Source organism: Microplitis demolitor, chromosome 7 (assembly GCF_026212275.2).
Source record: "Microplitis demolitor isolate Queensland-Clemson2020A chromosome 7, iyMicDemo2.1a, whole genome shotgun sequence".
Classification (NCBI taxonomy): Eukaryota; Metazoa; Arthropoda; class Insecta; order Hymenoptera; family Braconidae; genus Microplitis; species Microplitis demolitor.
Window position 1 is genome coordinate 8,147,801 of NC_068551.1, and position 23,955 is coordinate 8,171,755.

The 23,955-nt window shown below is 27.1% G+C and overlaps 5 protein-coding genes across 8 annotated transcripts; 1 reads left to right on the forward strand and 4 right to left on the reverse strand.

The window, feature by feature from the left end:
• Positions 1-1,678: 1,678 nt before the first annotated feature.
• LOC103580515 (cytochrome c) lies at positions 1,679-3,920 on the reverse strand. The gene is made up of 4 exons (XM_008562287.3): positions 3,771-3,920; positions 2,839-2,890; positions 2,622-2,763; positions 1,679-2,541 (listed from the first exon to the last, which is right to left on the reverse strand). Exons 2-4 carry the CDS (start codon positions 2,875-2,877, stop codon positions 2,396-2,398), a joined length of 327 nt encoding a protein of 108 aa, XP_008560509.1. The 5' UTR covers positions 2,878-2,890; positions 3,771-3,920; the 3' UTR covers positions 1,679-2,395.
• A 292-nt stretch (positions 3,921-4,212) lies between these two features.
• LOC103580514 (RNA-binding protein RO60) lies at positions 4,213-13,261 on the forward strand. 2 transcript variants are annotated; one of them, XM_008562286.3, is made up of 5 exons: positions 4,213-4,481; positions 4,584-4,674; positions 5,015-5,240; positions 6,127-7,451; positions 8,641-13,261. In XM_008562286.3, exons 3-5 carry the CDS (start codon positions 5,034-5,036, stop codon positions 8,771-8,773), a joined length of 1,665 nt encoding a protein of 554 aa, XP_008560508.1. In that variant the 5' UTR covers positions 4,213-4,481; positions 4,584-4,674; positions 5,015-5,033; the 3' UTR covers positions 8,774-13,261. The 2 variants fall into 2 exon arrangements, with proteins under 2 accessions (XP_008560508.1, XP_014295762.1); XM_014440276.2 differs by lacking the exon at positions 4,213-4,481 and having other exon boundaries at positions 4,490-4,674.
• Positions 13,008-16,425, reverse strand: LOC103580512 (endoplasmic reticulum chaperone BiP). The gene is made up of 3 exons (XM_008562282.2): positions 16,316-16,425; positions 15,540-15,689; positions 13,008-15,460 (listed from the first exon to the last, which is right to left on the reverse strand). Exons 2-3 carry the CDS (start codon positions 15,665-15,667, stop codon positions 13,615-13,617), a joined length of 1,974 nt encoding a protein of 657 aa, XP_008560504.1. The 5' UTR covers positions 15,668-15,689; positions 16,316-16,425; the 3' UTR covers positions 13,008-13,614.
• A 1,108-nt stretch (positions 16,426-17,533) lies between these two features.
• LOC103580513 (delta-aminolevulinic acid dehydratase) lies at positions 17,534-20,721 on the reverse strand. Its single transcript, XM_008562285.3, has 5 exons — positions 20,327-20,721; positions 20,098-20,245; positions 19,808-20,027; positions 17,979-18,211; positions 17,534-17,900 (listed from the first exon to the last, which is right to left on the reverse strand). Exons 1-5 carry the CDS (start codon positions 20,446-20,448, stop codon positions 17,613-17,615), a joined length of 1,011 nt encoding a protein of 336 aa, XP_008560507.1. The 5' UTR covers positions 20,449-20,721; the 3' UTR covers positions 17,534-17,612.
• A 98-nt stretch (positions 20,722-20,819) lies between these two features.
• On the reverse strand, positions 20,820-23,358 carry LOC103580510 (probable low affinity copper uptake protein 2). Of its 3 annotated transcripts, none has more exons than XM_008562281.3 (5): positions 23,270-23,288; positions 22,441-22,495; positions 22,096-22,361; positions 21,777-22,003; positions 20,820-21,696 (listed from the first exon to the last, which is right to left on the reverse strand). In XM_008562281.3, the coding sequence occupies exons 2-5, from the start codon at positions 22,441-22,443 to the stop codon at positions 21,593-21,595; spliced, it is 600 nt and encodes a 199-aa protein (XP_008560503.1). In that variant the 5' UTR covers positions 22,444-22,495; positions 23,270-23,288; the 3' UTR covers positions 20,820-21,592. The 3 variants fall into 3 exon arrangements, with proteins under 3 accessions (XP_008560503.1, XP_008560501.1, XP_008560502.1); XM_008562279.3 differs by having other exon boundaries at positions 20,821-21,696; positions 22,441-22,514; positions 23,270-23,358; XM_008562280.3 differs by lacking the exon at positions 23,270-23,288 and adding an exon at positions 22,568-23,195 and having other exon boundaries at positions 20,821-21,696.
• Between the last annotated feature and the right edge of the window lie 597 nt (positions 23,359-23,955).

Here is a 23,955-nt window from a genome sequence, read left to right on the forward strand (position 1 = left end):
GTCCCTATTGTGTCCCAGTGTCTATATGTCGCGCAAGCGCCTTCTTCGGTCAGCTGATTCCCTAGACCTACTTATTCGCTGATGATGTGTGATGATGCAGGATATACACCATCAAAATTATGTATATCAACACATTGTAACTTTAATAAATACTAGTATGAGTGCGCAAACACGAGTCACTCTTGGATATATCTGGTACCAAATACCAGCTCAATGTGTTACATATTCATACGATTGATGTTGAAATACATAATATATATATTTATATTAAGTATTGAATTTTGGACTTTCATTCATGTTTCGTCTTTTCTTATTGACTTGAATTGTATACTTTATATTTTTATAATTTAATAACATTAACTTATAAATAAAAAAAAATTCGATTATAGCGAAGCCTTAGTAATGAATTAATCCATTAGATAAACGCTTGTTTTTTTAATTTTAATGTATATATATATTTTTTTATAGGGCAACAATGCTATTAATTTAAATGTATTTTTAAACCTCATTATTATTTTATTAAAGTCAATTAATTTAAATAACACAAAACATTAAAATAAGATCACGTTTGTTGATAAACATTACGGTTTCCCAATTATATAATTAGCGTTAATATTAATAATTTATGAAATAATAATAAAATAATAAACTTACTTTGTTATGTTGATGTGTCAAATAAAACAATAGTACACTCTGTAACGTCTGTACGCGTTGTGACGAGCGGCGAACGGAGATGCAGTCGGGTACCAAAACCACGTAGCGGCTGTCGAGAAATGGTAGAGGTGAGAGATGGAGGTGGAGAAGCGTTAGGAGAAGCTCATACTGACATCCCACGTGTCCACGGGCCCCACTAACTAGGATACTAGGAAGGAGAGGAACCTGGTCTGGTATCTTCAGAAAGTGGGGAATGCTCTTGCAGCGCCGACGCTGCATCGACCCGATAGTTTTCGGGTGAATTCATGAGGAAAATCCATTGTATGCTCACTATAATAACTCACTGGATCTCAAAGTATTGGTGACCTGAACCTAGGGGACACTTGCGCACGCAAAACGACCTAATTCTTTTGATTTTACTAAGATATAACGAAATAAAAAAAACCCAAAGTTTTGATATCATCACAAAAACTTATCACTTTTTTACTGTATTACAGCTTCTAAGAATTATAAATTAAAATTTTAATAATTAAACTTGATGGAGATTATTTTATAAGCTTTAATTAAAATAAGCCAATTTATATGTAATCTAATTATTTAAAATTGTGTTTTACCGAAATTAAAAGTTGATTATAATCGTAAATTATGTACTCACCTATTTTCCACATTATTTTTGGATGATTCAATATTTTTTTCGAGGGTAGAATCAACATTACAAATCGGAGAAATTGATGATTTTGGTAATTGATCTTCTGAATTAAAACTCTGCCAGGAATAACACGTTCTTGATAACGGACTTCTTCCAGGAGACTTCGGAGAGTCTGACAAAGTAGAGTATTCAGGACTCTTTGGACTTTTTAAACTGCCCGAACTAAATACTCGACTTAAACGAATTCTAAGGCAACTTCGATCTTGAGTACGCACAAATTCACTTTCATTTGATTCGTCATTATCTAAACATTCATAACTACCACTCATAGTATCAATAATTATTCAAATAAAACAATAAAAACTACTGTTTAACCTTATGGTCAAATTTAAACTGCCGTAAAAAATTTATTTCGCTGAATTATATCTAATAGTTTGGGTAAACCAAGACGATAACATCCGTTAATTATGACCACATCCGCTCTTTTTTTTCCTTCTTCTTATCAACCAGGCCAAGTTTGTTTTTCAGTTAATTGGGTAATTCCATATTGATTCATATTTTAATCTTTACACCATAGACTAATTACTTACAATAAATTAACTAAATACAAATAAAGTTATGAACAAAACATAAAAGTAATTATTTGAATTTATATTTTGAATCTAAATATTGACGAAAATGTTGATGAATTACATGCGATAACTGTACACAATTAAAATAAATAAATAATGACAATGATTTATTTTGACCACATGGACCTAAATAAATTTCATTTCGTTAGTAATGGAGATTATTGATTTCCCAAAAAATTGACAAATTTGATATTATAATACATTTATACTGTTCAATTATCTACTTATTTTCAATAACAATTCATTTACTAGTTACACATACATATATCCTTAAAATTATCAATGATAAGGAATACGTATGGTTGCATGATTGATAAAGAGAATTAACAGGATAAAAAATTAACAGAACAGCTTAACAGAGAAAACGCAAATTATTTAGATGATAATTAAACTATTTGATCGATTTGCGTCTTGATTGATGAAGCTTGTTCGGACATTAAAATTTTAAACCTCTGTTCTTTTACTTGCTAGCTTTCTCAATGTAAGCAATAAGATCAGCACGTTCTTGTGGTTTTTTCAATCCAGCAAACACCATCTTGGTACCCGGAATGTACTTCTTTGGGTTCTCCAAGTACTCAAAGAGCGTGTCTGCGTTCCATGTAATACCTATTTAAATTTTTTAAAATATTTCGGTTAATTACGGAATAATATTTCAAGTTTTTTTTTTATTTAAAAAAAAGAAATACCTTTTGATTTGTTGGCGTCTGTGTAAGTATATCCAACTCCTTGACCTGTCTTTCTACCCCATATTCCATGTAAATTGGGACCGACTTTGTGTTTGCCACCAGCATCAATCGTATGGCATTGAGCGCATCTTTGGACAAAGATCTAAAACAAATTAAACATTTGTTAATTTCATTGATAATTAATTTAATCTGCTAAATTTTTTACAATAATAAATACCTTTTTTCCTTTTTCAAAATCACCAGCAGGGACTCCCATGTTGAGTTGCTATCTGCAATAACGACCGTTTAATTAATTTTTGAAAATTAAAATAGAATTGTTATTTCAAAACAGAGATTCTTAAATATTAATAGTAACGACAGTATTGATCAATCAAAAATTAATTATAATTATTACACCTAATCACCTTCGTGACGTTTATTGTTACAGCATCTGTATGACGTACGCTTATCTAACTTTAGTTTTTTCCACGTAAATTCGTACGTCTGCGCGAACCCGATCAATTTATTTTAAATCAATTATACATTTGTCAAGAATATTTTATGCTTTCAATTTATTTGTAAAGAAAAAAAAAAATGATAGTAATAAAGAAAATTTAAAATTTTAAATCCAAGCTAAATTAAATTGCCTTGACCTTGAACTAAAAATGCTAACCTTCAAAAGATTTAAAATACTTCAAATAAATCTGATAAAAATAAAAATAAATTAATCAATTTTTTTGGAATCATCATTAATTTTCTTGCTTATTACTGAGTTTTCGGTAAAGTAATAATGGGAAAATTAATAATAATGGGAAAAATAAAAAAAAAAAAGTGAGGGCGCGTTGCAAAAAATAAGACAGTAGGGCACTGGCTCAAAGCTAGACATATTATGTAATACTCAGTTGACTTAATTCGCAAATAAAAAACAAATCAAATACAAATGTCATTAAAAAAATAAGAAAAGAATAATTTAATTTAAATTGCCGCGTGGTAATAATATTTAAAAGGAACTTTATAGTGACGCACGTGTTTAATTTCAAAATTTATCATAGAATATTCCAGACTTTCGTTGATTGTCGCTAATTATCATTTTACGTCTAAAATTTATTACAAGAATAATATAAAATATTTAAAAAATTAATAATTTAAAATAATGGATATTTAATTTACCAAAGTTTTCTTAGCACCGTTAATCAGACTAAATGTTTCCGCTTCTTTCTCGACTTCTCGTGACTGAATAAAGTCGAATCGATGACACACACGCGCTGATGATAGGATGATACTTTGCTTCCTGCTTGCACTTGCTGACTCTTATCTGCGTCTAGGGCTGATGCAACTCGGCGATGATTAGTTGTAACTGTCGTTGCCTTTATAAACATACCTTTAAGTTTAATTTTAAATTATATCTAAAGATAGCGCCATAAAATAACAAGCATTTTAATTTTTTAGTCAACAAATTATACTTATTCTCACTTAAAATGTCATTAATTAAAAATTTTAAGACAATAAATTCATATTTTTTTTTGTTTTTTACGGAAAAAAACAAACGATTTAAATTATCAAAATATTAGCGCGTTGATAAAAATAATTCCGCGAGAGGCGCGTCGGTTTAACTCATAACCAGAACGCAGGGGCGTTTTCAAAAACTTACAAAGAAACAGCTCTAGACAAAAAGTAAAAAAGTAACATAAATACTAGGCTTCAATTTTACAAATATGAAGGGATTGCCATAATTATCCGGACTGAATAAAGAAAACAAAAAAAAAAAGGACAACAATATCCACCAAATGGAATTCTCTTGGTAACCAGCTACAATATTATAGAATCATAACAAGGATATAATCGTCTTCGGGTTTTTTCGGCTCGTATTCTCAATCTGTGGTAAAACATTCGGATTTAATTCAATGTTACTATACCTTGATCGGGATCTAACGGTTCCGAATATTATTAATCTACATATTTCTCTATTCCGTGTATTTTTAGCAAGTGTTTTAGATTCAAGTTGTCACATATTTTTTACGTCAGTGGATATTGTATGATTGTGTTTGAATTCAAATCACTATATTTCATACAGGTAATTATAAATAAATAATCTTTTTTTTGAATTTTTATAAGTATATCCCTTATTAAAAGAAACGACTAGAAAAAAAAAAATTTTAAATACTTTTTAATGTTTTTGAATACTTTGAATACTTTTGAATCGCCCTTCTTATGGGCATTTAACATTGCAAATCGTTTCTTTTAATCAGGGATATATATAAATATATTGTTTTCTTATGATACAGTATGCTCATGTCTATTGTCATTAAAAAAATAAGTTGAATATTTTTTACTTAATAATTGTTATACTTTGTTAATTACCTCTATATATAGAACTATAATTTATTAAAATAATTATGTGAATATAAATATAGCTGTCCCAAGAGAATAGAAATGGCAGTAGAAGTCGGAGTGTCAGTTGATGATGATAATCCTAAAACACGATTCGTAAGATATCTTTATATCGGTAAAGAATATCCAGTTTATTATTCAGGAACATGGTCAAGTCAAAATCATTTTACAGTGGACAAAGTAACATCTGTCGTCGAATTAGCTGCAGACAAAGATACTGAATTATTTCCTATTACCAAAATAAAACAGGTATTCCTTGTCATTTATATTTCATACATATAAATTTAAGTAATTAAATATCACGTCCTTAATACCAAAAAGGCGTATGATTTTTTTAAATTTACCTGTCGCTTTAGAATCACGAAATTACTAAAAAAAAAAAAAATTTTAAATATTAATGTCAAAATGGTTTATAAGTGCAAATATATGACTTTTTGACATTAATTTTGTTTTAAATACTAAAAAAGCGTATAAAACAAAAAATCAATAAAATATTTATTGATACGTATATTATAAAAAAATAAAAAATTTTTTAATTGATAGGTACCTTCTAAAAAATTTTTGAATAAAAAATCTGAAAACTAGAATCTTGGAGCTTCAAAACTTCTTTTTTTAATTCCCGATACGACCATTTTTTACTTAAATACAGCCTATCAAATACCGCCGACTCTTTACTTTTTTCCATTAGTATATTTAAATTTTAATCATCGGGTTTAATTTTATGGTAAGTATTTTTTTTATATGCCTTTTTGGTTTTAATTTTTTTTTATTATTAAAATATTCATTTCAAATTATTTCTAAGCGATCGAGCAAAAAAAAAAAATTGCCGAAGTGAGGCGAAAAAAATTTTTCGTTCCTAAAGCACTCTCTGATGCTTCACATCGTGAGTCGTGCAAAAAAATTCATATGCCTTTTTGGCATGAGAGCCAAAATTTAAGGGACCCCTTTAGCCCCGAAACCGTTCGAGGCACTCAAAATTTTAAGTGCCCCCCCCCCCCCAATCTCTATTAAGGAAAAGTGAGGCAAAATGAGCTGACATTTATATCACATGTAAGCCCTCATTTCTTAAGGGGCCCATTTTGTCCCACCTTCCCCTATATACGGACAATAAAAAAATAATAAAATTAATTTTCAGTTATTGGAATCAGGATTGGTACCTAAATCCGAAACTTTAATGTTTGCTTTAGCTGTGTGTGCTCGACAAGAAAAAAGTGAAAAATTACGACAAGCGGCATATAATTTTATAGCAGAAGAATGCAAAAGTCCAGAACAATTTATGTTATTTATTGAATATGCATCTCAATTAAGTAAACAATTATCAATTCCTAAACATGGTTATGGTCATGGCTGGCGTAATGCGATAAATAAATGGTACCTATCTCATGACGCTAAAAGTTTAGCTGAATGTGTAACAAAATACAAAAGTAGACACGGTTGGAAACACAAAGATATTATTAAACTCTCACATCCAGTTACTAAAGTCCTTGGGTCAGATATTCAGGCTGTTTTTAAATATATAATGTTTGGTTTAGAAAAAGCTAAATCAGAGTTTGCTAATGAACCAAAAGCGACAGAGGTTTTACATTTAATTGAACGTATAGATAATTTTCGTCAGTGTGAAGATCCTGTACAAGCTGCAGGATTAATAAGAACATATAATTATAAATTAGAACATGTTCAAGCTAGTTTAATTAAATCATCAGAAGTGTGGGAAGCTTTGATTGATGGATCCATGGATTTGCCTAATATTGTTAAAAATATTCAAAGGATTCATAATCTTGGTTTACTTACACCTACATCTCAATTAACTGAAAAAGTCCTAAGTGCCATCACAAATAAAGATCAAATATTGAAATCTAAAATTCGTCCTGCAGTGATTCTTATGGCTGTTAAAACTTATGAGGATCCAGATAAAATTCCAGTATTTACAAAAAGAAAATTAGGAAGAAAAAATAAACTTAGAAATCGACAATTACCTAATCCAGATAAACGTATTATTGATGCTTTATATTCAGCGTTAAATATTTCATTTTCAACTATTGAACCTACGGGACTAAGATTTTTAATAACTGTAAGCACTGAAAGCTGGAAAAAAAAACAAATTACTCAAGTATCTGTTGATACTTTCAAACCCTGGGTACTTGAAGCTGCTTGTATTATTGCACTTGGTTTATTACGATCTGAAGATAAAGTAACTGTATCCGCTTTTACTGCCACTGAAGGTTTGAATGCACGCCCAGTTCATCTTGATAAAAATTCAACTTATCAAGAAGCTTATGAAAAAATGCGTGTACGATCTAATGTACCACCAAATCTTGGTAAACCAATTCTTTGGGCAGCACATCATAGAAGAAAGTATGATGTCTTTATTAATGTTGTCGATAAAATGCGTGAAAAATATGATTTTACTTCTCGTGCTATGGATCTTTATAAAAAGAAAATGAATTTACCAAATACAAGGTAATTATTATTTAAAATAAAAAAGTATCCACATAAATGAGAAATAAACTCCCTTGACGTTGTTATAAGGAAACCGAGATGCACAACAGTATTAATTTTTTAACTTCCCGCTAAGAAAATTGGAAATTTCCAAAAATTCGGGAAGTTATTGGTTTCGGTCCGATTTTCGAAAACGGAATTTCTATCAGATCTTGACGTTTTGAGGTTCTGGGAAGCTATTCTGACTAATTTCACGATGATGTCCGAGTGTATGTATGTGTGTATGTACGTACGCATGTAAATATCTTTAACTTTTGAGCGGATGAACCGATTTTGATCGTCAAGGTGTCACTCGACGCGGCTTGTCAATATCTAAAAGCTGTGAAAAATTGAGCTTGATCGGTAAGTTGCGTTCGAAAATATTCCAAAAATAAAATTTTTTAAAAAATGTTTTTTTTTTTTTTGGATAACTTTGAATGTGCCCCGTGGGTTGATTCCAAAATCTGATCAGCTTTAAAACTTTATAAGCCACGTTGGATGCCACCTCAACCATCAAAATCAGTTCATTCGTTCAAGAGAAACCGTGAACGAAAGAATTAAAAAAAAATTTTATTAGTTTCTTTGAAATTTCTCAAAAACGACTAGATAAATCAATTTCAAAATTTGATCAGCTCTAAAACTCTAAAAATGGTAAAAAACGTTTTTTTTTTTTCAAAAACAACGGCATACAAAAGTATTGTCGAGCTCGAAAATGTATTCACAACGATTTTTTCGAGCTCAACGAGCTCGAAAACAGCGGGAAGTTTTAGGGCTGGCGCGCAGGTACTGATAGATCGATTTTTTATTTATAATTTGAGACTAGTACTACTCTGTTGAATTCGAATCTACCAGCTTATTTATTGCTCTTCATTAATTATACAACCTTATTTTTGGGTCTCAATATTTTCACTTATACTATAACCTACAAATAACACTATTGCTACTAAGAGGTAAGCGCTTATCAGCAGTTCGAGTTTCCTTCAAATCACATCCTCATCCTTGAAGGCTAAAAGAGATAGTGAAATCTAGATTTTATAAACAATATAAATATTGAAATAAAGCTGAGAAATTATCAGTTTATAATAACAGATTTCAAATAATATAGACATTATTTTTTTTAAAAAGAAATAAATATTTCTAGTTAACTAATAAAATTGATTTATATTTTTAGATTGGTAAATTGGGTTGTCGGTACTACATCAACATATATGGAAGGTAAATATGTTAATGATGTATTAACAGTTTGTGGTTTTGATATTGATGTTCCGAAAGTTATTGAAGCTTTTGCAAAACGTCAATTTTAATTGAAGACCAATGGAAAAAACGAAGACAATTAAGAGAATAAACAAACAAAAAAAATTGTAAGTCATAACTTAAAATAATCATAAACGGCGATAAAAATTAGAATTTAATAATGCGATAAAATTCAACCGAACTATATATTTCTAGGATTTATTTGTTTCAAATTTTTGTTAATATACACATTTTTAACGTTTTTATTTAAACAATGACGAATTTAAAATTTAAAAAGTTAATAAATAATTCTAAGAAGTATATAATTTACTAACTAGATAACAATATACTATCTAACTGTTATATTAACCGTATGTTTGTTTAAATATGCTGCACAAAGTTTCAACAATTTTTAATATAAAAATTAATTAGATAACTTTTTTCAATGGCTGTTGGTAATGAGCATTTAAATTATCAAACAAAGAAAGAAAAAAAAATTTTTCTTTGTTCAATCTCGTTTTGAAAGAACAAAATGATTTAAATGTGCAGCATGTATAATTATTTTATAAATACTAATGTTAAGACCACACATAAGGGTGATCCAAAAAAACCAACCCATCGAATTTACAGCTTGAGTAGTACCTATATACCGAGAAAAAAGTTCTCCCGTTGGGAAAAATTTTTAGCTCAATTTTAAATGGTGCTGTTGGTAGCCATTTGAAATTTCTCATTTAAAGAACACGCAAAAAAATTTTTTTCATTGAAAATATTATAACTTTTGAATCGTTCGAGATAAAAATTTGGCTTTAAAATATTCTTATAGGGCATTAAATTTCTAGAGTAAACAGAATTATACAAATTTAAAGCTCTATTATTAAAAAAATCAATACTACGATAAAATTCTTGGACTAAAATTCAATGAAGTAATTAAAGAATTTGTTCTACGTGTAGTAAAATTAAATCGCCAGCAATATCCAAATTGTAATAAATAATATTTTATTAACGATTTATAAAAAAAAATATAGGGCAAAAATTGGAATACAATGCAAATAAAAATTTTAAAACTCTATTTGTTTTATGAGCCTATAATGTAAATTATACTTTTTACTTGCTTCATTAAATTTTAGCCCAAGAATTTCCTGGTAGTATTGATATTTTTAATAATAGAGCTTTAAATTTGTATAATTCTGTTTACTCTAGACTTTGATGGCCTGGTGTAAGTATACGAAATATCAAGTTTACAAATTCGACTTCGGGTTTTTTTTAGGAAATTGAATGCCCTACAAGAATATTCTAGAGCCAAATTTTCATCTCGAACGGTTCAAAAGTTATAATATTTTTAATGAAAAAAATTTTTTTTGCGTATTATTTAAATAAGGAATTTTAAGTGGCTACCGACACCTCTTAAAATTGAGCTAAAAATTTTTCCCAACGAAAGAATTTTTTTCTTGCTATGTAGATTCTTTTTAGACAATAAATTTGATAAGTTGATTTTTTTAGATCACCCTACTACACATTCATAACATAAATAACAAGATGCATGATTAGCATGTGTAACATAGAATAAGTTAATATAAAAAGAAAAAGAAAAAAAAATGCGCTTAATTTATTTGTTTTACTGAAACACTAACAATCAATCATGACAAATCTCTAAAATTACCGAGATACTAAAGTTCAGCGATAGAGAAAAAACAAAACGGATAATAGAAAAAAAAAGTTTAGGTTTAGATATTAAAATAAAAAAATAAATGGAAAATAATTCGCTTAGTTGGGTATGTCTCTGAACCGTATTTAATAATTTAGAAAAAAAACAAGTACTGTCAAACGTCGAGAAACAAATAGTAAAAAATAATATATATATACATGAAAAAAAAAAAAAAAAAGAAAATTTCTTCTACTGTGATACGCATTTAGCCCCAAAGAGTTATAGACTTATATGAGTTTTATTTAATTGTTATATGTCTTGATAAATGCCATATTCAAATAAAAATGAAAGCAAAAAATCTTTAGTACTCATAATAAGATTTAAAAAACTGTGATATGACAGTCGATGTTTGTTTATAATAAAATGAAAATAAATAGTGAGAAAATAAATCAGAGACATGCCGATAAAAATACTGTTATTTAACTCAATTATTATTCTGGATTTATAATAGATAAATTTTAACGAAATAATTACCAGCGATACTTAAGTACGTATTTCTATATAAAGTTTTATTGATTTAAAAAATTTTTTTAAATTTTATTCAATCCAACAATGAAGATAGCAAAAAAATAAAACATTTGTAGAACCGGAATCTTGTTACGCGTTTCGCTTGTTGTTTTATTCAAATTAATAGAATCGCGATAAATCTAAAAAGTTATATATTATATATATTAATAAATAATTCATATACTATAACGTATATATATTAGTTAAATTATAGAGGACGATTGACCGATTATTAAAACAATTAAAAAAAAAAAGTTTTTTTTTTTTAACTGAATTATTTCATCTCTTGGTCTTGTCCTGAAGTGATTTGAATGATTAGAAAAAAAATACTAATAATTTTTACAAATTTACAAACGAAAGATTAAAGAGGCATTAAAAATTAAATTTAAATAATTCATCTGATGTGTTCAACTACTGGTTAGAAGCAATATGCAAAAGAAAAAACACTATCTATTAACGACTATCAGTTTGTCATTTTTAAGCAAATAAAATCTTTTGAAAAACAATAATCATTTGAAAAAACATAGAAGTAATTAAATGGAGGTTTTTTTTGTCTGCTGATATTTTTAAAAATCACCATAAAATAACAAACGGCGTCCTAATTAAGAAAATAATAGTATTTATATACATAATATAATAATCGAAAAAACCTGTATTTATTCGTTTGATATATTATTAGGTGATTTATATTTAAGTACGCTAACCAATTTAATTAATTTAAGTAAACGAATGTAGAGGAAAATCACATAACATCTTTTAAGAGCATGTTTGTATAAAAAAAAAAAAAAAATTATAAAAATGAATTATCTCAAAAACAAAAAAAAATAAATAACACCTCAATGAAAGTTGAAAGAAACATAAAATGTAATCAAAGTCTTAAAATAGTAACACAGATGCTGTAACTTTTGATACATTAAATAATTACTTATTATTAAAATTTCGATAGCGGAAGAAAAAATAATGAATTTAATAGCAGGTAAACAAAGATTTAAAAAATGATATTTGATAAAAAAAATATTTCCCAAAAACCTAAGGATTATTAAAAAAAGTACAGGTATCAATTTAATTTTCATTAATCGAAAAATTATTTGATCTCTATCATGCATAGAAATAAATATCCTTCTTAAATTTCTTAACTTGTTTTATTAAAGCTGATCTTTAAAATTAATTTATCTGTACTAAAATATATACCCATTTACCTGAATAAAATAAAAAATTGAATTATGTTCAGTTATGAAGATAAAAAGGATTTAGCTTAAAAAGAAAAAAGGGAAAATCAAATAAATTGATTGTGATGTTATTTTTTATACCGAAAACTGATTTATACTTATGTGTGTACTAATTAAAACAAAGTATTAGATCTACATACTGAAAATCTGTTGGTGCTCTTTTTAAAACGAACTTAAAAATTAATAAAATATCAACATGGCGATAAAATAATTTTAAGATGAAAAAAACCAATCTGGATTTTTTTCGGCTCCGTGGATTTTTTATTTTTCTATTTTTAATTAAATGTTTATTTTATTGGTCCATTATTATTATTATTAATGTTAAATATTGTAATTTGATGTTTCTTACTGTTAACAAAAAATGTTGTTCTTTTAGTCTCATTCCGTAACTTTTGATAAATAATTGATTATACTTTTCACCATACCTGCACCTTCTTTAATGAGAAAACAAAAATGATAACAATTAGCGCATTTGTCATTTTTTCCACAAACAGAGGCAGAAATTTAAACTTGCAGGTGCAGATCTGGTGAAAAATAGTATACACACTAAGGGAGGAAAGTAAGACGTCCCAACCTGGTTCTTTGCCACAGGCAATCACGCTTACGGGTTAGAATGTCCCATTATCCTCCCTAGGAGTGTAATATACGAATATATCTTAATTACAAAAAAAAAAGGCATTATAAGAATAATTTGTTATTTTATTACTTTCTGTGTTGAATTATTTTTACTAGTTGTCATAAAAAAAATATATCATTGACAATTTATGCAGAATTGTTAATTAAAATTTGTTAAATTAAAAAAAAAAAAATGTATTATTTGTCATAAATAATTTGGTACTAAAAATTAAATAAAAAAAGATAAAAAAATTTTTTGAAAAAAATGATTTATTTAATTTATTTTAATATTGATACATGCCATACATGTTTCATTCATTCGAACATACAGTTAACATTAATATTGTATTTAATTATCATCTTTCACGCTTTGCAACATTTTACGAGCGAGAAAAATCACACGCGGCTTTAATTTCATTTATACTTAATTACATACAATATAATTAATCATACAAAAAAAAATTATGTCCACTTATTAATAAATTAAAAAAAAAAAACCCCAATGAGAATTTAAAAAAAAAACCTCATCAGTATAAAATTTATAGAATAACATCTACATATTTTTTATCTGACCATAAGGCTAATTACCTAGGACAAACTAGAATACATTACCGTCGTTAAGATTTGTTAAATAATTATAATTATTAATTAACAATCTCCGATAAATGCCCGACGGTACAACTCCTTTTGACAAATAACTTCGGAATTAATTAACTAACGGAGATATTGAGAGAAAAAAAAAGAAATTAAATATTTGATATTAATTCCGAAGCAATTATCGTAATAGGAAGCTTTATTTTTTCTTAATTAATTCAGTCTGGGTTTAAGATGAACTGGTTAATTTATTGTAATTTGCTTACAATTCGTCTTTGAGATCATCGTCTTCACCACCAGTTGGTGGAGGAGCACCACCAGTACCTTGATAAAGCTTAGCGATGATTGGTTGAACAATGTCAGTAAGCTCTTTCTTCTGTTGTTTATATTCTTCTGGATCGGTGTCCTGGTTTTCTTCAAGCCATTTTATTTTCTCATCAATAGCAGCCTCCATTTTTTCTTTGTCTTCATCGGTTATTTTAGATCCAAGTTTTTCCTTGTCAGCAAGTTGATTTTTAAGTGAGTAAGCATAAGATTCAAGTTCGTTACGAGCTTCAACGCGTTCTTTGAGTTTTTTATCTTCATCAGCAAACTTTTCAGCATCCTTGATCATCCTTTCAATGTCATCAGGTGTAAGTCTGTTCTGATCATTTGTAATAACAATTTTTTCACGGTTACCAGTTCCCTTATCTTCAGCGGATACTTGAAGAATACCATTGGCGTCAATTTCGAAAGTTACTTCAATTTGAGGAATACCTCTGGGTGCTGGTGGAATTCCAGTAAGATCAAATTTACCAAGGAGATGATTATCCTTAGTCATTGGACGTTCTCCTTCATAAACTTGAATTGTGACGGTGTGTTGATTGTCAGATGCTGTAGAGAATATCTGAGATTTTTTAGTGGGAATAACAGTATTTCTGGCAATCAATTTAGTCATTACACCTCCAACAGTTTCAATACCCATAGTCAAGGGATTGACGTCAAGAAGAACAATTGCATCAGTATCCTGTTCGCCAGAAAGAACACCAGCTTGTACAGCAGCACCATAAGCGACAGCTTCATCAGGGTTAATACCTCGGGATGGCTCTTTACCATTAAAGAATTCTTTTACCAATTGTTGTACTTTTGGAATTCTGGTGGATCCTCCGACAAGTACGATTTCATCAACATCTTTTTTGTTCATATCCGCATCTTCAAGTACTTTTTGTACAGGTTTCATTGTACTTTGGAAAAGATCCATGTTCAATTCCTCAAATTTAGCTCTGGTTAAAGTCTCGGAGAAGTCTTCGCCTTCGAAGAATGATTCAATTTCAATTTTAACTTGGTGACTGGCACTAAGAGCTCTCTTAGCTTTTTCAACTTCACGGCGAAGCTTTTGAACAGCACGATTGTCTTTTCTTATGTCTTTACCCTTCTTCTTTTTGTACAATTTAATAAAGTATTCCATAACACGTTGGTCAAAATCTTCACCTCCCAAATGAGTGTCACCATTTGTTGCTACTACTTCAAAGACTCCGTTGTCGATTGTCAAAAGACTTACATCGAAAGTACCACCACCAAGATCGAAGACAAGAACATTTTTCTCACCATCTTTTTTGTCCAAACCGTAAGCAATTGCCGCAGCAGTTGGTTCGTTAATTATTCTCATAACAACAAGACCGGCAATAGCACCAGCATCTTTGGTAGCCTGTCTCTGAGCATCATTGAAATAAGCTGGTACTGTGACAACTGCATGAGTTACTTTTTTTCCCAAATAAGCTTCCGCGGTTTCCTTCATTTTTCCAAGAACCATAGCAGAAATTTCTTCTGGTGTAAAGACCTTGTCTCCATCTTTCGTCTTTACTTTGATGTGAGGTTTGTTGTTTTTCTCAATAACTTTGAATGGGAAGAATTTGGCATCGTGTTGAACTGTTGGATCAGACCATTCACGACCAATCAAACGCTTAGCGTCAAAGATCGTGTTTTCAGGGTTGGTCGTCAACTGATTTTTAGCAGCATCACCGATCAGACGTTCTCCTTCAGCAGTAAATGCTACATATGATGGAGTGATACGGTTTCCTTGGTCATTGGCAATTATTTCAACTCGACCATTTTTGTAAACACCAACACTAAATAAAAATTTAATTTATGAGTATTTTCATTATTTCAAATAAAAGATTAAGGATTAATTAATTTATTTTAAATTACCAAGAATACGTTGTTCCCAAATCGATTCCAATTACTGTTCCGATGTCATCTTTTTCCTTGCTGTCTTCTTTAGCTGATGCTATTGCTGCTATCAGCCCTAATAACGCTAAAGCTAATATAGCCTTCATTTTATTTATAATTCAACGCTATCTGTAATAGAAAAAAAAGCATGGAATTACTTTTTGTGTAAATAGTAACTGAATAATAGATTTTTTTAACAGCAAATAATAATTTTAAAAAAGAGGTGTCTTTGGAGTCAACGTTATTGCCTCCGCTCAAGTGGGAGCTGACAGAACATTCTAGTAGGCCATCATTTAAACACGCAAATAATCACAAGTACGCTATTAAATGACATTTTTATGATCCAATTGTATTATCTCATCTATAAAATAAGTATTAATTGAATATGTATACATAATTATGAGAAAAAAAAAAAAAAAAAAAAAAAAACTACTAATTACATCAAAGTATGCCGGCGTAATAAAAATTATAAAATGTCAAGTTTACGTATTGTTATTAAATATAAATAATATAACAAAAAAATTTATTTAAAATTTTAAAATATTAATGAATATTTTAAATTGGTATTGAATAACTGTTAAAACTGATTCACGTTAAAGAATTTATAACGGAACATCAACAAGGAATCTTCTTATACGTGGCACAATTTACTTTAGCTTGAAAAATTTGATAATCGATAAAATATTAAAATTTATAAATTTCACAAAATGAGAATAGTAATTTAAGAAAAATATATAAATAAATAAAATAATTACCAATTGAATAAAATCTTCAGTATAACTTATAAATACAATGAAATAACACTTGGCAGATAATATTCTTAACTTGTTTCACGTTCTTTGATTTTCGACTGACTGACTGATGGAAGAGTTCAGCGCCGGGATATTAACGGATAAATTTGTCGTGGCTTTTTCTGATTGGTCAGTGAGGATACGTAGCAACGGAAATATCGAAATTGGTTGGTTATGACGATACCAGTTGGCCAGCCTTCATTGGCCCACGTTTATATCTATAGGATATTGTATAACACAAATGAAAATAAAATAACAACACATAGTACTACTTTGTATACACACACTGTATTTTACTAGAAACTGCTCGGCATTTCCTGATTGGTCCAACTCCGTTTGTACTAAAACAGTTATGTATGATAAAGAAAATTATTTAGGTATTTTTGACTTGTCAATCACCAAATAATTATCATATTTAAGAGATAAGTCTATGCTCATAAAATTTATTTTTGCTTTTTTTTCATTCTAGAATTTTCTTTTAATTTTTATTACTTTTAATTTCAATTTTGCACGAAAAATTATTAATAGAAAAAAAAATTTTTTTCTAGATATTTTTTTGTTATTGGTACCACGATCATGCGCAAAATATTCTAATACTTTTAAATCTAACGAAACTTATTTTTTATTGCTATTCTTAAAATCTACTAAAATTTTTTACTTTTTTCTTTATAAATACGTAAGTAAAAACTAACTAATTACTATCAGGTACAACTTATTGAGATTATCTGATGCTACAAAATTGTCACAGTGCGAAATAAGATAAATCGTTCTTACAAGCCGGGAGTACTAAACCGATTTTCTGGATTAAAAATAATGAAAATCTTCCGAGGACGTTTGTCTTAAGAATTTTCCGAAAGCTGAAAAAAATCGCTGTAATGATTATCATCAATCTAAAATTCGAGACTTTGTTGAATACGGGCCAGCCTTAATTAGTGCAATTTTGCACGCAGCAGCTTACAATTATTTAATTCTGAAAATCGTCCTATGATTATTTCTTAAATTGAATGATTGCTAATTAAGATAATTCATGAAATTATGATACTAATCGTATTATTTATAGGAGTCTTGACTCTATGGCCAAATAAATAAATAACATTAGTAATACTATTATTATATATAAAAAAAATTTATCAATTTAACTGATAAAAATACTTAAAAAGATTAAAATAAATGGTAAAAATATGAGATTTAACATTGAAATATTTATTTGTGCGTTGGCATATAAATATATTAGTAATTATTAAAATTTTTTACAGGCATATTAATATTTGCTTTTCGGTATTAACATATCCAAAATATAGGGAGTAAAATAAGTTATGATACAGTCAGCACCTGCTCGTTTCATTGAAGTTAAAATTTCAAGCAAGACATCTTTAAGATTAATAGCATTATTTTTAGCTGCGTGATAAATCATAGCATATTCTCCAGATACTTGATAAATAAACAATGGATAATCTGGATAAGTATCTTTTGTTTTACGTAAAATATCTAAATAAGCCAATCCTGGTTTAACCATCAACATATCAGCCCCTTCAGCAACATCACGTGCCTGTAAAAATAAGTTACTCATACATGTATATTGCTGATGAGCACTATAAAAAATATAAATTACAAATAATATAATTACAGCAGCTCGAGAAGCTAAACCATTACTTCCAGGCGGTAATTGATAACATTTTCGATCACCAAATTTTGGTGATGATTTCGATGCATCTCTAAAAGGTCCATAAAATCCAGATGCAAATTTCACAGCATAAGAAAGAACAGAAACTTTGTTTGTAAGATTTACATTATCAAGTGCTTTTTTTATAGCTCCTATTCTACCATCCATCATATCTGATGGCGCAACTATATGAGCTCCTAAAAAATATTTAAAAGTTATTAATATGTATAAAAAAAGTTCATGATATTTTTTATCAACTGATAAAAATTATTTCAACTAAAAAGTTAATATGTAATTTTAAAATCAGCTGGACAAACAGTTTTTAAGTTATTTTAATACTAAGTTTCTCAATTGTTTGTTATTTTACAGTCAATGCATAATATATATGTAAATATTCAAATTATAAAAATTTCAATTAGATATGAATAAAAAATTACGAAATTACGATTATTTTTTATCGAATGTTTTTGATATATTACAATTGCATAAATATCTAGTTGATGATAAGGTAAATATATAAATTATTTATTACATTTAATAGTAATAATAAATAGATTATATTACCATGAATATTCACTAATTTAATCAATAATTTTTACTGTTAATAAAGAAATTTTTTTAACAAATACGAAGCATTTTATATGACGACTCAACTGTACCAATTACTGAAATGCTATAAGATAAAGGATCCAGTTATTGACCGTGACCTAGTTTCTGACCTTTTCAGCTTCAATCAAAATTTTAATAAAATTGTTAACTCAAATAATAAAGTAAAATAAACGAAAACATAAAGTCATATATTCTACGTATACTTAACAGCAATTACGAATTTATCAAATAAGTAACTAGATAAAAAAAAAATCTTAAAGACTAAAGACACTGTAAGAGTAATTTTTTTCCCTTATAGTCTAAGTTCTTAATGTAAGAGTATACGAAGATTGAATTGAAAGTTTTTTTTATAAATACATACATGGACAGGTCAATAACTAATTTGAGTATAGATAAATACTAAAATAAAAAAATTTTTTTCAATTATATTAAAATATGGAGGTCAATAACTGGGCCTAATTTTTTACACCTGTGGCCGTTGTTGACCCTATCATTCTAATCTATTATAACTATTTAAAATTTTCATTAAGCATTTATTATAAATGGACCAATTTTATATTTGTGATTAAAGAAGAAATCTTTTGAGTAACGAGACAATGATTATTGAAAAAATTCAAACTTTGTTAGAATTTAGATAATTATTGTAGTAATAATTCATAATTAATGTACTTTACTGAATTTAGAAATATATCACATTTTCATTCTTTAATAAATTCTTTATTTTAAAATAAAAATTTAATATTTATCAAGTTTCATTATTTGTAAATTGTCATAAATAACCGTCAAAAGTGATAAGTTGCTGTCAATTAAAGAGTCAGAAACTGGGTCCACGAACGTCAATTTTTAAAACATAAACGAAATTACAAAAATCATAGGATTTGTTTTAGAACATCGTAATACTTGCCGATAAAATCATCAATTTTTTTTTTAAGTTTTCTAATAACTTTCAATTCAACATCAACTGTTACTTTTAAAAGGTCGAAAACTGGGCCCTTTACCTTAAATAATTTTGTTTGGGTTTTATCTAATCTTTACATTTCAAATATTATATTAAAATATTTATAACTTTTAAAACCATAGAAAAAAGTTATGTAAATAATTAAATAAAATTAATTGCCAATAATTGAATATACTCCTGCCTTATAATAAATTTAAAAAATATAAATTATAAAAAATAATTTCACCTGCTTTAGCATATGATACTGCTATTTCAGCTATTCTATTTATACTTTCTTTGTTATTAATTGTACCATCATCATAAAGAATTCCACAATGACCATGATTTGTGTAAGGACACAAACATACATCACATGCTATAACTAAATCAGGAAACCATTTACGTAACAATGGTAAAGCTTTGATAATTGGATTATCATTACTATCAGCATTAGTCCCAAATGTATTCTGTTTAAAATATTCATTAATAGTATTTATTTATTTTTAAAGTAAATTAATAATAATAAAATTTAATCACCTTTAAGTCATCATCGATAACTCCAAATAAAAGAACAGATTTTAATCCTTTAGCTACTAAAGGCTTCAGCATTTCCTCTAAATGATTAATTCCATATCTATATACTCCTGGCATACTAATAATTTCATTTTTTTCATCAGGTGAGTTTCTAAAAATTAAACATAATGAGCATTGATGAAAATTTATCAAGTATTTTATAATATAAATGAGGTTAAAATTAAATACTTACAAAATAAAAATTGGATACATAAGATTTACAGGTGTTATTTGAAGATTTCCTGAGTGCCATTCTCGTAATAGAGGATGAAAAATACTACTTTGTAGTCTATTTTTTGCTTCAACTTGATACATTTTTTATATTTTTAATTTTATATACACGGTCATATATAAATATCTACAAGTACCGGAATAAGTCCAAAAAATTTAACTGACTACAATATAATATATATACTTATATACCTGTACAGATGTTCAACACAATGGTAATTATCATATGTCGCAAGTCATCAAGTGATTTTTAATAAATGAATAATTAATTTGTTTTTTTATTTAAAATTTAATTATAAATCGTTGTTTCAATTTTTTTTAATCTTAAGCTAAAATGAATTTAATATTAATCTTTCTCACATCTTTGTTGCTGAGCATCAGTGTGTTTGATTAATTAAAGTATTCAAAATTATATTAAATTTGGAAAAAAAAAAAAAAATACTTTTTACCTCTAAGGCAAGTAATTTTAGTTAATATTGAATTTTAGCATGATACAAAATTTTTTATTTTCATCTTTTAAAACCAATTTATATATATAAATATACAATATAACCAATATATAATTTTAGATAATTAGCTTCAGTACACGAAGAGAAATTTATGGTAACAATTACAATATATTATGGAAATTGTTCTCATAGTTATGAAAACTTTTCCCAGAAAGTATGGACCTATATTCCATAATTTCAATTAATTATTACTACAACGGTATGGGATATTTCATAAACATGCTAGTAACGATTACTATAAATTTATCTCCGTTTACATAGTTGTACATTATGTTAAAATGATATTATCCTTTAAGAGCATACTTGTCGAACTGTAACGTTAAAAAAATCATTTTTCATTTCTGCTATACAAATAGTAGAAAAAAATCGCCCAGTCGTTGTTGCTTTGGAAACTTATTGAGAATTGATTTTATTGAATAAGAATATTTATAAAAATTTTATTATTTTTTATTTATTTATAAAAAAAATAATTTGTAAATAGTTAAAATTTATTTAATACATATAACAATAAAATATATCTTTATTTTCGTAAATACAATTACGAAATAATCAAATAAACTGTATAAAATTTGTTAGTCAAATATAAAACGATTAACAGTATTAACATGAGCATTTATCACTTATATTTTGTTCTTATCACTTATAATATATATATATATATATATATTGTGAGCTATTGGACTTTGACTAATATGTTTTATACACACACATTATTTGTATTATGTGTCAGCTACAATATGAATCTCAGCACTTATTTCCGATGCTAATTGTTCGGCAACATCAGATACAGTAGATGGTCGTCTTTCAATTGTTGAAATTGAATCTATCAAGATAATTAAAAAATAATTTAACACGTTATTACACGCATTTAAATAAATATTTGATATTATACGTATAATGTACCTGAACATCCAGGACTACATGAAATGTTTTTATTTTTATGCTTCAATTCTCTCAAGTTAAAATAAAGTAATATCGGTGAAAATGTCCAGTATCCAATAGCAGAACCTATAATTAAAGCGATACAAATATAGGTATTGTAAGACATAACAACTAGCATAATAATGTAACCAAGAGTCGTTTGAGCTGAGTAGTGCAATACTTCTAGAATCCATAAAATTATTCCCCACCTTAGAAAAAAAAATAAATAAATAAAATATATACATTCGTTAATTTTAAAAATTGAAGTAAATCATAATTGAAATAGTATTATAAAAATTACCATTGTGAAGATGAAGAAAATCGTGGAAATTTTGGTACAAATTGTGATAACAGAGAAGATTTTTCATTAGTTTGTGATTCACTTGTTGACAGTGAAGCTTTAGTCAATTGGTGTAACTTTATTTGTAATGTTTTCATTGCTTCATAAATAATTGCTATGGCGATGAGTCCCAAACAAGTCCCAAAAAAAGCACTAATAGTTTTGACATTTAGTCCATCGAACAAAAACGTTCCCAGGTCTGTACCGAACCAAAATGACATATGCATCTATTGATAAATAAAAAAAAAAAACAAAGTATTTAATTTTATTATGAATAATATAACTGATTTTATAATTAATACTCACCATGGTATTTTTTCATACAGATGAATGAAAGAAGATAATTAGACTAACGTTTGTACTACAATCAAACGATAACACTGTTGATAAATATGACATATCTATGAATAATGTTAAATTCAAGTAATACTACCTAACTTTACGTTGCTTTTATTTCAAAACACTTTCTAAATATTTTTTATCATAATAAATAATCATTTATCACTTAAAAAAATTATGTAATACTGTCGATATTTTATTAAAAAACTTTTTCATTAAATAAATGCCGTTTTTGAAATAATAATAATAAATCTTCATCTATTTTACAAATCTCTGGTGGAAATTGTATACTTTTTAACATTTTAAATTTTTCAGTCTTGAAAAAAAAAGGTTAGATTTATGTCATTTAATTACTCTATTTATATTAACTAAGATAAAAAAAATATCATACGTGAGTATAAAGAATTTTAAATAAAAAAAATTGAATTAAATATTTATTTTATTTAAAAAATTAAATGATTAAATAGAAATGTTGACACATTTCTAATGTTTCTATTGATCATGACGCCATTTTGAATTCATTTAATTGCTGCGATTTTGCTGCTAAGCAACCATTAATTTATAATTTGAAAAGATAAATGTTTTGAATATTTTTTAATCTGGAGCATCATGTAAAATTATAGAAATAAAAACATTGAGTGGCTGCGAACAAATTCGACTGGTTTTATTATGATTTAGTTTTAATAAACCTGCTTATCAACTTTACTTTTACTTTGATGACGAAATCATCAAGGATAAGTAATAAAAAAAAAATAAAATAAAGTAAAAAAAAAAAAATACACAAGATTATACCTACAGATTTTAATAAAAGTCCATATAATTTTTATTAATTGTAAATTATTTTAAGTCTCCATTTTATTGATATCTCTTTGGATTACAGTCAACTGCTAATAATTAATTTCCATTTTTATATGATATTATTTTAATGAAATATGTTAATTATGTGTAATTTTAATATTTCTACATGAGTGAGTGTTATCTTACATAATTATAAACCTACTTGTAATTTTTATGAATTTATGTGTTATTTTATTCAATTGTTTAATTGGTAATAAAAAAATTTTATTAAATTTCTTTTTTTTTAAAAAACAATTAATAATAACAAGAACTTTAGCCGTTGATAGATTTCATAATATTAGATTCAAATTACACGAGGAAATTTATTTTCAAATAATTTACCGCTAAAAAAAATGATTCAAACATTTAAAGATGGCGTTAGTCACAAAAGTGTCAAAGTTAAATTTAGAACTATTACGAAAAAAAAAAAAAATACACAGTATTTAACTCCGTAAGTTTAAAATATTAAAAAATTTTTTTAAATTGTTGTTATGAAAAAGAAATATTTTAAATTAAAAAAAAAAGTAACAAGTCAATGGTTATGATCATGACCTTTTACTGTGACGCCATTAGTAATTTTAATTTTTTTTTTATTGTAAAATAAAAAAAATAAAAAAAAAACACTGATAATGAAAAATTTAATGA